The sequence below is a fragment of the Oncorhynchus keta genome, chromosome 23, assembly GCF_023373465.1.
Source record: "Oncorhynchus keta strain PuntledgeMale-10-30-2019 chromosome 23, Oket_V2, whole genome shotgun sequence".
NCBI lineage: Eukaryota > Metazoa > Chordata > Actinopteri > Salmoniformes > Salmonidae > Oncorhynchus > Oncorhynchus keta.
This window is the reverse complement of record NC_068443.1, coordinates 45,478,258-45,496,799: the sequence shown is the minus strand read 5'-3', so window position 1 is coordinate 45,496,799 and position 18,542 is coordinate 45,478,258. Positions and strand designations below refer to the sequence as shown.

General features: G+C 44.3%; 1 protein-coding gene across 3 annotated transcripts in view; it reads right to left on the bottom strand.

Annotated features, from left to right (window-relative positions):
- The window catches only part of LOC118380520 (voltage-gated potassium channel subunit beta-1-like), a 173,999-nt gene that overhangs the window by 118,142 nt on the left and 37,315 nt on the right, over positions 1 to 18,542 (bottom strand). The window contains exons 1-2 of one of the 3 annotated variants that reach the window (XM_052477326.1): positions 11,446 to 12,223; positions 10,901 to 11,355 (exon numbers count right to left, since the gene is read on the bottom strand). The exons of 1 other annotated variant lie outside the window; for it this stretch is intronic. In XM_052477326.1, the coding sequence (XP_052333286.1) occupies positions 10,901 to 11,100 (200 nt within the window). In that variant the 5' untranslated portion in view covers positions 11,101 to 11,355; positions 11,446 to 12,223. Of the gene's footprint in view, positions 1 to 10,900; positions 12,224 to 18,542 lie in introns of those variants that run through there. One more of the 3 variants, XM_052477325.1, reaches the window with a different exon arrangement.

The following is an 18,542-nucleotide window of genomic DNA, read 5'->3' as shown; positions in this document are numbered from 1 at the left end:
CACCTCACCACTCTGTGTCACCTCACCACACCGTGTCACCTCACCACACCGTGTCACCTCACCACTCCGTGTCACCTCACCGTGTCACCTCACCACTCTGTGTCACCTCACCACACTGTGTCACCTCACCACTCCGTGTCACCTCACCACTCCGTGTCACCACACCGTGTCACCTCACCACTCTGTGTCATCTCACCACTCTGTGTCACCACACCGTGTCACCTCACCACACCGTGTCACCTCACCACACCGTGTCACCTCACCACTCCGTGTCACCACACCATGTCACCACTCCGTGTCACCTCTCCGTGTCACCACTCCGTGTCACCTCACCACTCCGTGTCACCTCACCACACCGTGTCACCTCACCACTCCATGTCACCACACCGTGTCACCACTCCGTGTCACCTCTCCGTGTCACCACTCCGTGTCACCTCACCACTCCGTGTCACCTCACCACTCCGTGTCACCTCACCACACCATGTCATCTCTCCGTGTCACTCACCACTCCGTGTCACCACACCGTGTCACCTCACTTACTGCTTCGTGTGCCAAAGCCTCAGTGATTTCTTTGAATATGTAGCAGCTCAATCTGTTAGCAGCTAAGAACAGTTTACATCATCAGTTTTCATACTGCACTTGTATCACTTCACTTTGTATGGGTTGAAACTGGACAACATGTACGCCGGGCCTAATACCTACCTACCTGGATGATGCACAGCAGCAATTTTGTGCCAGAATGCTCACCACACAGAAGCCATTTTGTGCCAGAATGCTCACCACACAGAAGCCATTTTGTGCCAGAATGCTCACCACACAGAAGTCATTTTGTGCCAGAATGCTCACCACACAGCAGCCATTTTGTGCCAGAATGCTCACCACACAGAAGCCATTTTGTACCAGAATGCTCACCACACAGCAGCCATTTTGTACCAGAATGCTCAGCACACAGAAGCCATTTTGTGCCAGAATGCTCACCACACAGCAGTCATTTTGTACCAGAATGCTCACCACACAGAAGCCATTTTGTGCCACAATGCTCACCACACAGCAGCCATTTTGTGCCAGAATGCTCACCACACAGCTGGGTTCATTCATTCATCAGAGGGCTGGTTTGCATGTTTTCACAGTCACTTGTTTCTGGACCTCTCCCCTCCTCAACTCCCCCACTCCTCTACATGTTTTCTCACCCTCTCCTCTCCTCCTCAACTCCCCCACTCCTCTACTTGTTTTCTCACCCTCTCCTCTCCTCCTCAACTCCCCCACTCCTCTCCAGGGGGTTCAGCTGACTCTTGGCTTTCATGCAGAAAAACAACCCTCTGTTACAGTTGGCTCGATGCTCACACACACACACACACATACACAGAGACACACACACACGTAGACACACACACACGTACACACACACACACACACACACACACACACACACACACACACACACACACACACACACACACACACACACACACACACACACACACACACACACACACACACACAAAGGGACCTGTGACAATGAAACAATCCTGATTATGTTATTCAGGGACAAGCTGCAGGACAGGACAACTGATAGGTGTATGCTTTGTGTGTGTCTGTGTGCGTGTCTGTGTCTGTGTCTGTGTCGGTGTCGGTGTCGGTGTGGTGTGGTGTGGTGTGGTGTGGTGTGGTGTGGTGTGGTGTGGTGTGTGTGTGTGTGTGTGTGTGTGTGTGTGTGTGTGTGTGTGTGTGTGTGTGTGTGTGTGTGTGTGTGTGTGTGTCCGTTCGTTAAAGTACTAAAATTACCAGTAAATGAGGTCAAAGTGATTTTTCTACATATAATTAGAGAGGCGTATGTGATCATATCCCACTGTTATCAAGGTTTGAAACGATTCTGTTTTTGTCAAATACTATATGTGTTTGGGATTCTTGCGGTTCAATATTCGGTGTACAAATTATTTATAACTCCGACCATCTGCTCAAGGAAAAATCTGCCCACGGTTAACGTAATTGAGGATCCCTGCCCTAGGTTTATCAACTGCTCAGGGAATTGATCCACATCAATCAACCCATTAATATCAATCAACCCATTCACATCAATCATCTCATTCACATCAATCAACCCATTCACATCAATCAAACCCATTCACATCAATCAACCCATTCACATCAATCAACCCATTCACATCAATCAACCCATTCAGATCAATCAACCCATTCACATCAATCATCTCATTCACATCAATCAAACCCATTCATATCAATCAACCCATTCACATCAATCAACCCATTCACATCAATCAACCCATTCACATCAATCAACCCATTCACATCAATCAACCCATTCACATCAATCAACCCAATTATATCAGTCAAGCCCATTCATTTCAGTCAAACCCATTCACATCAATCAACCCATTCACATCAATCAAACCCATTCACATCAATCAAACCCATTCATTTCAATCAACCCATTTAAATCAATCAACCTATTCACATCAATCAAACCCATTCATATCAATCAACCCATTCATGTCAATCAACCCATTCACATCAATCAAACCCATTCATTTCAATCAACCCATTCACATCAATCACCCCATTCACATCAATCAAACCCATTCATATCAAGTAACCCATACACATCAATCAACCCATTCACATCAATCAAACCCATTCATTTCAATCAACCCATTTAAATCAATCAACCTATTCACATCAATCAAACCCATTCATATCAATCAACCCATTCATGTCAATCAACCCATTCACATCAATCATCTCATTCACATCAATCAACCCATTCACATCAATCAAACCCATTCACATCAATCAAACCCATTCATTTCAATCAACCCATTTAAATCAATCAACCTATTCACATCAATCAAACCCATTCATATCAATCAACCCATTCATGTCAATCAACCCATTCACATCAATCAAACCCATTCATTTCAATCAACCCATTCACATCAATCACCCCATTCACATCAATCAAACCCATTCATATCAAGTAACCCATACACATCAATCAACCCATTCACATCAATCAAACCCATTCATATCAAGTAACCCATTCACATCAATCATCTCATTCACATCAATCAACCCAATTATATCAGTCAAGCCCATTCATTTCAGTCAAACCCATTCACATCAATCAACCCATTCACATCAATCAACCCATTCACATCAATCAACCCATTAATATCAATCAACCCATTCATGTCAATCAACCCATTCACATCAATCAACCTATTCACATCAATCAAACCCATTCATATCAATCAACCCATTCATGTCAATCAACCCATTCACATCAATCAAACCCATTCATTTCAATCAACCCATTCACATCAATCAACCTATTCACATCAATCAAACCCATTCATATCAATCAACCCATTCACATCAATCACCCCATTCACATCAATCAAAACATTCAATCCAATTATGTTTTTTCGATTAGATTCTCAACCCATGTGCTGTCACCATAATGACACCTATTCAGCCATGATGTGTAAATCTATCCGATCTATCGATAGGATTAACCCCAGTCATCCGTCAGATCAGGACGTTGCTGTAAACAATGAAAAGGCCATGACAGCTCCCGGGTCAATGAAGAGTCCAGGACCTTAAAGACGAGTTATAAAGGTTATGTATAATTTCAGCCAGTAGTTTTGAAAGTTGTGGTGATGAGCCAAAATGGGTCCCCCACAAAAAAAATGGTGTACCACGTCAACCATTTTGTAGTATGTTACAAATTTGTAACTACAATCCCATTAAATATCTTTAAATACACATCCAATGAGAAGTCTGAAATGTGAATTTCTTTTACTTTTATTTAACTTGGCAAGTCAGTTAAGAACAAATTCTTATTTTCAATGATGGCCTAGGAATAGTGGGTTAACTTCAGAACAACAGATTTTTACCTTGTCAGCTCAAGGATTTGATTTTGCAACCTTTCGGTAACTAGTCCAAATGCGCTACCCACTAAGCTACCTGCCTCCTCTACACTCTAACCACTAGGATACCTGCCTCCTCTACACTCTAACCACTAGGCTACCTGCCTCCTCTATACTCTAACCACTAGGATACCTGCCTCCTCTACACTCTAACCACTAGGCTACCTGCCTCCTCTACACTCTAACCACTAGGCTACCTGCCTCCTCTACACTCTAACCACTAGGCTACCTGCCTCCTCTACACTCTAACCACTAGGCTACCTGCCTCCTCTATACTCTAACCACTAGGATACCTGCCTCCTCTACACTCTAACCACTAGGCTACCTGCCTCCTCTACACTCTAACCACTAGGCTACATGCCGCCTCTACACTCTAACCACTAGGCTACCTGCCTCCTCTACACTCTAACCACTAGGTTACCTGCCTCCTCTACACTCTAATCACTAGGCTACCTGCCTCCTCTACACTCTAACCACTAGGCTACCTGCCTCCTCTACACTCTAACCACTAGGCTACCTGCCTCCTCTACACTCTAATCACTAGGCTACCTGCCTCCTCTACACTCTAACCACTAGGCTACCTGCCTCCTCTACACTCTAAACACTAGGCTACCTGCCTCCTCTACACTCTAACCACGAGGCTACCTGCCTCCTCTACACTCTAACCACTAGGCTACCTGCCTCCTCTACACTCTAATCACTAGGCTACCTGCCTCCTCTACACTCTAACCACTAGGCTACCTGCCACCTCTACACTCTAACCACTAGGCTACCTGCCTCCTCTACACTCTAACCACTAGGCTACCTGCCTCCTCTACACTCTAATCACTAGGCTACCTACCACCTCTACACTCTAACCACTAGGCTACCTGCCACCTCTACACTCTAACCACTAGGCTACCTGCCTCCTCTACACTCTAACCACTAGGCTACCTGCCTCCTCTACACTCTAATCACTAGGCTACCTACCACCTCTACACTCTAATCACTAGGCTACCTACCACCTCTACACTCTAATCACTAGGCTACCCTGCCGCCCCAATGCAGTAGAGTTGTGCCTATCTAGTTAATAGATAATAGCTAACATCTACATTGTGTGACAGACTCACCTTCCTGCTTGTCTGTCTGTCTGGGTCTCTCACCAATATTCCCATTGCAGCTGTTTGACATTGAATGGATTGTATTGATCTGTGCGTCGTGGACCGTGGAAAGCTTCGCTTTTGTTGTGGCTAATCAATGTTTTACGGAGTCTTTCCTACTCACATTCAAACTTTGTCAATCACTGTCAATCTATCCCAGTCACTCACTCTCATTGGTCAGGAAGGACTGTGGAGGTGGTTGCTTACTGTTTGTGAGGCGACAACGCTGAATGTTGCTATTCGTTTAGTGGTATTTCCACGAGGTAGTCACAGGTCTGGGTGGACGCGACCTTCTGCCATTCCAGAGATGAAATAGCTAAATACTTTGACTTTACTGTCCACCTTGGGATAAAGTGTGTGTGTGTGTGTGTTTGTGTGTGCGTAAGTGTGTGCGTAGGTGTGTGTGCGTGTGTGTGTGTGTGCGTGTGCGTGTGCGTGTGTGTGTGTGTGCATAAGTGTGTGTGCGTGTGTGTGTGCGTGTTTGTGTGTGCGTAAGTGTGTGCGTAAGTGTGTGTGCGTGTGTATGTGTGTGTGCGTGAACGTGCGTGCGTGCGTGTGTATGTGTGTGTGCGTGAATGTGTGTGTGTGTATGTGTGTGTGTGTGAACGTGTGTGTGTGTATGTGTGAAATAATAATAATAATATATGCCATTTAGCAGACGCTTTTATCCAAAGCGACTTACAGTCATGTGTGCATACATTCTACGTATGGGTGGTCCCGGGAATCGAACCCACTACCCTGGCGTTACAAGCGCCATGCTCTACCAACTGTGCTACAGAAGGACCACGTGAACGTGTGTGTGTGTGTATGTGTGTGTGTGTGTATAAAGGGACTATCCTCCATGCTCCAAAGCGTTGGTACAATCACAGACAAGGAATGAAGTCATATTCACTTGTTACTTGGGTCTTTTCCTTTCTGGACTCCGCGGTCCAGCGGAGAAGAGTACGATGGGACCTGCGCTGTCTGCTTCAGGATGTGTGAATACTAATGAACCGACGGCTCTGTGTGGGTTGATAGCATGCCTGTATCTGTGAATGTCTGTATATGTGAACAAGCTGCGCCCATAAGATCACAGATAACAAGAGAGTGGACAGAATGGGGCTGAAAAACATTCCATTTTCACTTTAACATGAAAACAACCTTTATAATCCTAACCTTTTAAACAGTGACTCAAGATTATCAGAATGCTTTCCCACTGCTCTCCATTCTCTATAGTAGCTGTTACTCTCTATCCCCTATAGTAGCTATTACTCTCTATTCTCTATAGTAGCTATTACTCTCTATTCTCTATAGTAGCTGTTTCTCTCCATTCTCTATAGTAGCTGTTTCTCTCCATTCTCTATAGTAGCTGTTTCTCTCTATTCTCTATAATAGCTCTTCCTCTCCATTCTCTATAGTAGCTCTTCCTCTCCATTCTCTATAGTAGCTGTTTCTCTCCATTCTCTATAGTAGCTCTTCCTCTCCATTCTCTATAGTAGCTCTTCCTCTCCATTCTCTATAGTAGCTGTTTCTCTCCATTCTCTATAGTAGCTGTTTCTCTCCATTCATTATAGTAGCTGTTACTCTACCTCTCTATTCTCTATAGTAGCTCTTCCTCTCCATTCTCTATAGTTGCTTTGGGTGAAGGAGAAGCTGGGGAGGTTTGGGCAAGTAGCTGCGAGGGGTGCGGGGCTGTTGGCCGGGGTTGAGGTAGCCAGGAGGAAAGCATGTCCAGCAGCAGAGAAATGCTTATTGAAATTTTCGATTATCATGGATTTATCGGTGGTGACCGTGGTGACCGTCACCTAGCCTCAGTGCAGTGGGCAACTGGGAGGAGGTGCTCTTGTTCTCCATGGACTTCACACTGTCCCAAAACGTTTTGGAGTTAGAGCTACAGGATGCAAATTTCTGTTTGAAAAAGATAACCTTTGCTTTCCTGACTGACTGCGTATATTGGTTCCTGACTTCCCTGAACAGTTGCATATCGCGGGGACTATTCGATACTATTGCAGTCCGCCACAGGATGTTTTTGTGCTGGTCGAGGGCAGTCAGGTCTGGAGTGAACCAAGGGCTATACCTGTTCTTAGTTCTTCATTTTTTGAAAGGGGCATGCTTATTTAAGATGGTGAGGAAATTACTTCTAAAGAACGACCAGGCATCCTCAACTGACGGGATGAGGTCAATATCCTTCCAGGATACCCGGGCCAGGTCGATTAGAAAGGCCTGCTCGCAGAAGTGTTTTAGGGAGTGTTTGACAGTGATGAGGGGTGGTCGTTTGACCGTGGACCCATAGCGAATGCAGGCAATGAGGCAGTGATCGCTGAGATCCTGATTGGTGTGTGTGTGTGCGTGCGTGCGTGCGTGCGTGCGTGCGTGTGTGTGTGTGTGTGTGTGTGTGTGTGCCTGCCTGCGTGTATCCATCAGTGTAATGACAGCAGAGGAACCAGAGACTGCTCTCAGAGCTGGAGCTCACCACTAAGTACTGTAAGAGTTTCTTGTGTAAATGCCTTTGCTCGAGTGAGTGTGTTCTGTCCATGTGTGTGTGAGAGAGAGAGAGAGAGAGAGAGAGAGAGAGAGAGAGAGAGAGAGAGAGAGAGAGAGAGAGAGAGAGAGAGAGAGAGAGAGAGAGAGAGAGAGGGAGAGAGAGAGAGACCAAATCTCAATGGGATTTCCCAGAAGGCTCACTGGGGTGTCTTTCATCAATACATTGATTATTGATTCTATACACTTCAGTTGATTGGTGTCATTGTCAATATGTAGATTTTCAAGAGGAAGATATTTGTGATGAATACATGATCTCAGAGTGTGTGTGTGTGTGTGTGTGTGTGTGTGTGTGTGTGTGTGTGTGTGTGTGTGTGTGTGTGTGTGTGTGTGTGTGTGTGTGTGTGTGTGTGTGTGTGTGTGTGTGTGTGTGTGTGTGTGTGTGTGTGTGTGTGTGTGTTTCACCCCTTTCCTAGATCAAGATGCAACACGGTCAGATGATAATTACATCTACACCGGGGTGGTGCAGAAATATGCTGCATGCTACATGCGTATTCCCCACCACATGCTTGAAATGCATCAGATGACTCTCTGACGCAGAATACACTTTTATCTTATAACCCTGCTCAGTCACTCTCTGCTCTTAAATCCCTGCAGTACAAATATATATAAATATATATATATATATACACTACCGGTCACAGATTTTAGAACACCTAAGGGTTTTTCTTCATTTTTACTATTTTCTACTTAGTAGAATGATAGTGAAGACATCAAGTCTATGAAATAACACATATGGAATCATGCTGTACTAAAAAAGTGTTAAACAAATCAAAATATATTTTATATTTGAGATTCTTCAAATAGCCACCCATTGCCTTGATGACAGCTTTGCACACTCTTGGCATTCTCTCAACCAGCTTCACCTGGAATGCTTTTCCCACATATACTGAGCACTTGTTGGCTGCTTTACCTTCTCTCTGCGGTCCAACTCATCGCAATTCATCTCAATTTGATTGAGGTCGGGAGATTGTGGAGGCCAGGTCACCTGATGCAGCACTCCATCACTCTCCTTCTTGGTCAAATAGCTCTTACACAGACTGGAGGTGTGTTGGGTCATTGTCCTGTTGAAAACGTAATGATAGTCCCACTAAGTGCAAACCAGATGGGATGGCGTATCTCTGCAGAATGCTGTTGTAGCCATGCTGGTTAAGTGTATTGAATTCTTAATAAATTACCAACAGTGTCAACAGCAAAGCACCCCCACACCATCACACCTCCTCCTCCATGCTTCACGGTGGAAACCACACATGCGGAGATCATTCGTTCACCTACTCTGCGTCTCACAAAGACACGGTGGTTGGAACCAAAAATCTCAAATTTGGACTCCAGACCAAAGGACAAATTCCCATCTGTCAAATGTTCATTGCTCGCGTTTCTTGGCCCAAGCAAGTCTCTTCTTCTTATTGGTGTCCTTTAGTATTGGTTTCTTTGAAGAAATTAGACTCTGAAGGCCTGATTCATACAGTCTCCTCTGAACAGTTGATGTTGAGATGTGTTTGTTACTTCAACTCTGTGAAGCATTTATTTTGGCTGCAATTCCTGAGGCTGGTGACTCTAATACATTTATCCTCTGCAGCAGAGGTAACTCTGGGTCTTCCTTTCCTGTGGCGGTCCTCATGAGAGGCTGGTAACTCTAATGAACTGATCCTCTGCAGCAGAGGTAACTGTGATGAACTGATCTTCTGCAGCAGAGGTAACTCTGGGTCTTCCTTTCCTGTGGTGGTCCTCATGAGAGCCAGGTAACTCTAATGAACTGATCCTCTGCTGCAGAGGTAACTCTGGGTCTTCCATTCCTGTGGTGGTCCTCATGAGAGCCAGGTAACTCTAATGAACTGATCCTCTGCTGCAGAGGTAACTCTGGGTCTTCCATTCCTGTGGTGGTCCTCATGAGAGCCAGTTTCATCATAGCGCCTGATGTTTTTTGCGACTGCACTTGAAGAAACGTTCAACGTTTTTGAAATTTTCCATATTGACTGACCTAAGCAATGATGGACTGTCATTTCGCTTTGCAGATTGGGCTGTTCTTGCCATGATATGGACTTGGTCTTTTACCAAATAGGGCTATCTTCTATATATCCCCCTTACCTTGTCACAACACAATTGATTGGCTCAAACACATTAAGAAGGAAAGAAATTCCACAAATGAACTTTTAACAAGGCACACCTGTTAACTGAAATGCATTCCAGGTGACTAATCATGAAGCTGGTTTAGAGAATGCCAAGAGTGTGCAAAGCTGTCATCTAGGCAAAGGGTGGCTATTTGAAGAATCTCAAATATAAAATATATTTTGATTTGTTTAACACTTGTTTGGTTACTACATGATTCCATATGTGATTTTCATCGTTTTGATGTCTTCACTATTATTCTACAATGTAGAAAATAGTAAAAAATAAAGAAAAATCCTTGAATGAGTAGGTGTTGTACAACCTCTGCCGCCCCAAAACTACTACTGTAGTAGTAGTTTTGGGGCGGCAGGGTAGCCTAGGGGTTAGAGCGTTGGACTAGGCAGTTAACCCACTGTTCCCAGGCCGTCATTGAAAATAAGAATATGTTCTTAACTGTTGTTCTGACCCAAACTCAAGGAAAGCTTTGACTATGTACAGACTCAGTGAGCATAGCCTTGCTATTGAGAAAGGCCGCCTTAGACAGACATGGATCCCAAGAGAAGACAGGCTATGTGCTCACTGCCCACAAAATGAGGTGGAAACTGAGCTGCACTTCCTAACCTCCTGCCAAATGTATGACCATATTAGAGATACATATTTCCCTCAGATTACACAGACCCACAAAGAATTCGAAAACAAATCCAATTTTGATTATCTCCCATATCTACTGGGTGAAATTCCACAGTGTGCCATCACAGCAGCAAGATTTTTGACCTGTTGCCACGAGAAAAGGGCAGTGAAGAACAAACACCATTGTAAATACAACCTATATTTATGCTTATTTATTTTCCCTTGTGTACTTTAACCATTTGTACATTGTTACAACACTGTATATATATATATATGACATTTGTAATGTCTTTATTGTTTTGAAACTTCTGTATGTGTAATGTTTACTGTTAATTTTTATTGTTTATTTAACTTTTATATATTATCTACCTCACTTGCTTTGGCAATGTTAACACATGTTTCCCATGCCAATAAAGCCCCTTGAATTGAATTGACTACGCTAATGATACAACACACACTATGCTAACCCCCAACTTCAGCCACATACTCTCTCTCTCTCACACACACACACAAGCACACAGACACACACACTCACGCACTCACACACACACTCACCTGTATTTCATGCCGGTCAGTTTCCCTGTAGACTCTTTGAGGGAGATGTGATGTCGGGGTGCGAACGCCCCAAAGCTACGTGCTATGATGGCCACGGTTCTGAACTTGGCCCGAGCTGCATTCCCCGGGCTGGTGGCATTCTTGTGATCCCCATTTCCACGTTTCATGTGGGGGTCCGTACAGGCTATAGACACCTGCATGGCTGGGCTGGATGGACCAACTCACCCTCGCAGAGAAATTCTCAGGACAGAGAGTCCAAGAGAAGTATTATTATTATTATTAGAGAGAGACTGAGAAAGTTTTAAAATGTCTTAATCTCTTGTTGAAATGACCTGTTGATGTTAGAATGTCCTGTCTTCTTTCCGTGTTTAAAATGTTGTTTCTTTCTCAGTGTTGTTGTTGTTTTGTGCCTCAGTGAACTGGAAGTCTTCTCGATGTTGTCGGTCCTTATCTTCCTGATGAAGAAAAAAAGTCAGTCCTCACAGCAAGGAGATGACAAACTTCCCCCTACTTGTCTTCTCCTGGAGAGAATACAGTATTCCTACCTGTCTTCTCCTGGAGAGAATAAGGTCTTCCTTCCTGTCTTCTCCTGGTGAGAATACGGTCTTCCTTCCTGTCTTCTCCTGGAGAGAATAAGGTCTTCCTTCCTGTCTTCTCCTGGTGAGAATACGGTCTTCCTTCCTGTCTTCTCCTGGAGAGAATATGTGAAAGTGGTCAGAAGAGTGCCAGTCAGAATGCTGAGAAGAAGTCCAGAGTAGATGAAGAGGTTCCACAAGGATGCGATGAGAGTGGAATCTGGTCAGGACCGGTCATCATGTCTTGTCTAACCACAGAGAGAGAGAGGGAGGAGGGTAATGTTGGGGATGGGGTCAGAGGAGGGGTGAGGAGAGGGGGAAGGATGAGGGTTGATCTCAGGACTGGTGCTCTGTCATCCTTCACAGCGTTCAGCTCTCACGCTTCTTCTCTTCTTATGATGTGTTATTCTCCAAGCCTCTTTCACGTTCTCTTGCTCCAGCCTGCCGATGTTAATGTCTGTCACTAATGTGCATCTGCCCCAGATTCCCCTCTTCCCTTTCTTTTCTTATATTATCTTTCTCTACGTCACTCTGCCCTTCTTTTCTTTCGTTCTCAGCACTATAGCTCCATCTCCTCTGGTGCTCCTGCCGGGCAGTGAGTAGCATGCAGCGCTCTCTCTCTCTCTCTCTCTCTCTCTCTCTCGCTCCCTCTCTCGCTCCCTCTCTCTCATGCTCTCTCTCTCTCTCTCTCTGCCTCCATCTCTCTGCATAGCACTCTCTGTCTGGTGCTCTCTCTCTCTCTCTCTCTCTCTCTCTCTCTCTCTCTCTCTCTCTCTCTCTCTCTCTCTCTCTCTCTCTCTCTCTCTCTCTCTCTCTCTCTCTCTCTCTCTCTCTCTCTGCATAGCTCTCTCTGTCTCTCTCTCTCTCTCTCTCTCATCTCTCTCTCTCTCTCTCTCTCTCTCTCTCTCTCTCTCTCTCTCTCTCTCTCTCTCTCTCTCTCTCTCTCTCTCTCTCTCTCTCTCTCTGCATAGCACACTCTGTCTGGTGCTCTCTCTCTCTCTCTCTCTCTCTCTCAATTCAGTTCATTTCAATTTAGTGAAATAGATAATAAACAAAAGTGAAATAAAGAATCAAAAATAAACAGTGAACATTACACTCACAAGGTTCCAAACGAATAAAGACATTTCATATTATGTGCAAAGAGTTCAAGTACAAAAGGGAAAACAAATAAACATAAATAAGGGTTGTATTTACAGTGGTGTTTGTTCTTCACTGGTTGCCCTTTTCTTGTGGTATATACATTTTTCTTTCTCTGACTCTCTCTCTCTCTTTCTCTGACTCTCTACCTAGTGCTCTCTCTCTTTCTCTGACTCTCTTTCTAGTGCTCTCTCTCCTTCTCTCTCTCTCTCTCTGCCTAGTGCTCTCTCTTTTTCTCTGACTCTCTGCCTAGTGCTCTCTCTCTTTCTCTGACTCTCTGCCTAGTGCTCTCTTTCTCTGACTCTCTGCCTAGTGTTCTCTCTCTTTCTCTGACTCTCTGCCTAGTGCTCTCTCTCTTTCTCTGACTCTCTGCCTAGTGCTCTCTCTCCTTCTCTGACTCTCTCTCTCTGCCTAGTGCTCTCTCTCTTTCTCTGACTCTCTTTCTAGTGCTCTCTCTCCTTCTCTCTCTCTCTGCCTAGTGCTCTCTCTCTTTCTCTGACTCTCTGCCTAGTGCTCTCTCTTTCTCTGACTCTCTGCCTAGTGCTCTCTCTCCTTCTCTGACTCTCTCTCTCTGCCTAGTGCTCTCTCTCTTTCTCTGACTCTCTCTCTCTGCCTAGTGCTCTCTCTCTTTCTCTGACTCTCTCTCTCTGCCTAGTGCTCTCTCTCCTTCTCTGACTCTCTTTCTCTGCCTAGTGCTCTCTCTCTTTCTCTGACTCTCTGCCTAGTGCTCTCTCTCTTTCTCTGACTCTCTCTCTCTGCCTAGTGCTCTCTCTCTTTCTCTGACTCTCTTTCTTTGCCTAGTGCTCTCTCTCTTTCTCTGACTCTCTTTCTCTGCCTAGTGCTCTCTCTCTTTCTCTGACTCTCTGCCTAGTGCTCTCTCTCTTTCTCTGACTCTCTCTCTCTGCCTAGTGCTCTCTCTCTTTCTCTATGCCTAGTGCTCTCTCCACCTTTCTCTCTCTCTCTCTGCCGAGTGCTCTCTCTCTTTCTCTAACTCTCTCTCCACCACTCTCTCTCTCTAACCTTCGCTCTCTCTCTTTCTCTAACTCTCTCTCTCCAACCCCGCTCTCTCTCTCTCTCTCGCTCTCTCTCTCTAACTTTCTCTCTCTCTCTCTGCCTAGTGCTCTCACTCTTTCTCTCTCTCTCCACCTCTCTCTCTCCCTAACTCTCTCTCTCTTTAACTCTCGTGAACGTTCTCTCTGTCTCTCTCTGCCTAGTGCTATTACTCTTTCTCTAACTCTCTTTCTCTCTCTCTCCACCTCTCTCTCTCCCTAACCTTCGCTCTCTCTCTCTTTCTCTAACTCTCTCTCCACCTTTCTCTCTCCTCTCTCTCTCTAACTCTCTCTAACTCTCTCTCTCTCTCTCTCTCTCTCTCTCTCTAACTCTCTCTCTCTAACTTTCTCTCTCTCTCTGCCTAGTGCTCTCTCTCTTTCTCAAACTCTCTTCTCTCTCTCTCTCTCTCTCTCTCCGGATTGCATGCTGGGAGTGTTCTATTCTGCTTCCAGTGTGTATATATATATATATAAATACACTACCGTTCAAAAGTTTGGGGTCCCTTAGAATTGTCTGTGTTTTTGAAAGAAAAGTGATTTTTTTTGTCCATTAAAATAACATCAAATTGATCAGAAATACAGTGTTAATCTAGTAAATGACTCTTGTAGCTGGTAACGGCTGATTCTTTATGGAATATCTACATAGGCGTACATAGGCCCAATATCAACAACCATCGCTCCTGTGTTCCAATGGCATGTTGTGTTAGGTAATCAAGTTTATAATTTTAAAAGGCTAATTGATCATTAGAAAACCCTTTTGCAATTATGTTAGCACAGCTGAAAACTGTTGTCCTGATTGAAAAAGCAATAAAACTGGCCTTCTTTAGACTAGTTGAGTATCTGGAGCATCAGCAATTGTGGGTTTGATTACAGGCTCAAAATGGCCAGAAAAAAAGTACTTTCTTCTGAAACTCATCAGTCTATTCTTCTCGTACAACGCTGTATACTACTCCCTTCACAGAACAGTGCAAACTGGCCCTAACCAGAATAGAAAGAGAAGTGGGAGGCCCCGGTGCACAACTGAGCTAGAGGACAAGTACATTAGAGTGTCTAGTTTGAGAAACAGTCCTTACCTGGCAGCTTCATTAAATAGTACCCACAAGTCACAATGTTAACAGTGAAGAGGCGAATCCTGTGATGCAATTATTGTTAACAATGTGGTTGCCTCTGTGCAGTGTATGGGGAAATAGCTGGTAGCAGTGTATGAGGAAATAGCTGGGAGCAGTGTATGGGGAAATAGCTGGTAGCAGTGTATGGGGAAATAGCTGGTAGCAGTGTATGAGGAAATAGCTGGTAGCAGTGTATGAGGAAATAGCTGGTAGCAGTGTATGGGGAAATAGCTGGTAGCAGTGTATGATGAAATAGCTGGCAGCAGTGTATGAGGAAATAGCTGGTAGCAGTGTATATGGTAATAGCTGGTAGCAGTGTATGAGGAAATAGCTGGTAGTAGCATATATGGTAATAGTTGGTAGCAGTGTATAAGGAAATAGCTGGTAGTAGCATATATGGTAATAGCTGGTAGCAGTGTACAGTGCCTTGCGAAAGTATTCGGCCCCCTCGACCTTTTGCCACATTTCAGGCTTCAAACATAAAGATATAAAACTGTATTTTTTTGTGAAGAATCAACAACAAGTGGGACACAATCATGAAGTGGAACGACATTTATTGGATATTTCAAACATTTTTAACAAATCAAAAACTGAAAAATTGGGCGTGCAAAATGATTCAGCCCCCTTAAATTAATACTTTGTAGCGCCACCTTTTGCTGCGATTACAGCTGTAAGTCGCTTGGGGTATGTCTCTATCAGTTTTGCACATCGAGAGACTGACATTTTTTCCCATTCCTCCTTGCAAAACAGCTCGAGCTCAGTGAGGTTGGATGGAGAGCATTTGTGAACAGCAGTTTTCAGTTCTTTCCACAGATTCTCGATTGGATTCAGGTTTGGACTTTAACTTGGCCATTCTAACACCTGGATATGTTTATTTTTTAACCATTTCATTGTAGATTTTGCTTTATGTTTTGGATCATTGTCTTGTTGGAAGACAAATCTCCGTCCCAGTCTCAGGTCTTTTGCAGACTCCATCAGGTTTTCTTCCAGAATGGTCCTGTATTTGGCTCCATCCATCTTCCCATCAATTTTAACCATCTTCCCTGTCCCTGCTGAAGAAAAGCAGGCCCAAACCATGATGCTGCCACCACCATGTTTGACATTGGGGATGGTGTGTTCAGGGTGATGAGCTGTGTTGCTTTTACGCCAAACATAACGTTTTGCATTGTTGCCAAAAAGTTCAATTTTGGTTTCATCTGACCAGAGCACCTTATTCCACATGTTTGGTGTATCTCCCAGGTGGCTTGTGGCAAACTTTAAACAACACTTTTTATGGATATCTTTAAGAAATGGCTTTCTTCTTGCCACTCTTCCATAAAGGCCAGATTTGTGCAATATACGACTGATTGTTGTCCTATGGACAGAGTCTCCCACCTCAGCTGTAGATCTCTGCAGTTCATCCAGAGTGATCATGGGCCTCTTGGCTGCATCTCTGATCAGTCTTCTCCTTGTATGAGCTGAAAGTTTAGAGGTACGGCCAGGTCTTGGTAGATTTGCAGTGGTCTGATACTCCTTCCATTTCAATATTATTGCTTGCACAGTGCTCCTTGGGATGTTTAAAGCTTGGGAAATATTTTTGTATCCAAATCCGGCTTTAAACTTCTTCACAACAGTATCTCGGACCTACCTGGTGTGTTCCTTGTTCTTCATGATGCTCTCTGCGCTTTTAACGGACCTCTGAGACTATCACAGTGCAGGTGCATTTATACGGAGACTTGATTACACACAGGTGGATTGTATTTATCATCATTAGTCATTTAGGTCAACATTGGATCATTCAGAGATCCTCACTGAACTTCTGGAGACAGTTTGCTGCACTGAAAGTAAAGGGGCTGAATAATTTTGCACTACACTGCTGCCAGCTAATATTTCCCCATACACTGCTACCAGCTATTACCATATATGCTGCTACCAGCTATTTCCCCATACACTGCTACCAGCTATTTCCTTATACACTGCTACCAGCTATTACCATATATGCTGCTACCAGCTATTTCCCCATACACTGCTACCAGCTATTTCCTTATACACTGCTACCAGCTATTACCATAAATGCTGCTACCAGCTATTTCCCCATACACTGCTACCAGCTATTTCCCCATACATTGCTACCAGCTATTACCATATATGCTGCTACCAGCTATTTCCCCATACACTGCTACCAGCTATTTCCCCATACACTGCTACCAGCTATTTCCTCATACACTGCTACCAGCTATTTCCCCATACACTGTTACCAGCTATTTCCTCATACACTGCTACCAGCTATTTCCCCATACACTGCTACCAGCTATTTCCCCATACACTGCTACCAGCTATTTCCTCATACACTGCTACCAGCTATTTCCCCATACACTGTTACCAGCTATTTCCTCATACACTGCTACCAGCTATTTCCTCATACACTGCTACCAGCTATTTCCCCATACACTGCTACCAGCTATTTCCTCATACACTGCTACCAGCTATTTCCCCATACATTGCTACCAGCTATTACCATATATGCTGCTACCAGCTATTTCCCCATACACTGCTACCAGCTATTTCCCCATACATTGCTACCAGCTATTTCCTCATACACTGCTACCAGCTATTTCCCCATACACTGCTGCCAGCTATTTCCCCATACACTGCTACCAGCTATTATCATCATACACTGCTACCAGCTATTTCCTCATACACTGCTACCAGCTATTTCCCCATACACTGCTACCAGCTATTTCCTCATACACTGCTGCCAGCTATTTCCCCATACACTGCTACCAGCTATTATCATCATACACTGCTACCAGCTATTTCCCCATACACTGCTACCAGCTATTTCCTCATACACTGCTACCAGCTATTATCATCATACACTGCTACCAGCTATTTCCCCATACACTGCTGCCAGCTATTTCCCCATACACTGCTACCAGCTATTTCCCCATACACTGCTGCCAGCTATTTCCCCATACACTGCTACCAGCTATTTCCCCATACACTGCTACCAGCTATTATCATCATACACTGCTGCCAGCTATTTCCCCATACACTGCTACCAGCTATTATCATCATACACTGCTACCAGCTATTATCATCATACACTGCTACCAGCTATTTCCTCATACACTGCTACCAGCTATTACCATATATGCTGCTACCAGCTATTTCATCATACACTGCTGCCAGCTATTTTCATCATACACTGCTGCCAGCTATTTACCAGCCCCATACACTGCTACCAGCTATTATCATCATACACTGCTACCAGCTATTTCCCCATACACTGCTACCAGCTATTATCATCATACACTGCTACCAGCTATTTCCCCATACACTGCTACCAGCTATTTCCCCATACACTGCTACCAGCTATTATCATCATACACTGCTGCCAGCTATTTCCCCATACACTGCTACCAGCTATTATCATCATACACTGCTACCAGCTATTATCATCATACACTGCTACCAGCTATTTCCTCATACACTGCTACCAGCTATTACCATATATGCTGCTACCAGCTATTTCATCATACACTGCTGCCAGCTATTTCCCCATACACTGCTACCAGCTATTATCATCATACACTGCTACCAGCTATTTCCCCATACACTGCTACCAGCTATTATCATCATACACTGCTACCAGCTATTTCCCCATACACTGCTACCAGCTATTTCCTCATACACTGCTACCAGCTATTATCATCATACACTGCTACCAGCTATTTCCCCATACACTGCTACCAGCTATTTCCTCATACTCTGCTACCAGCTATTTCCCCAT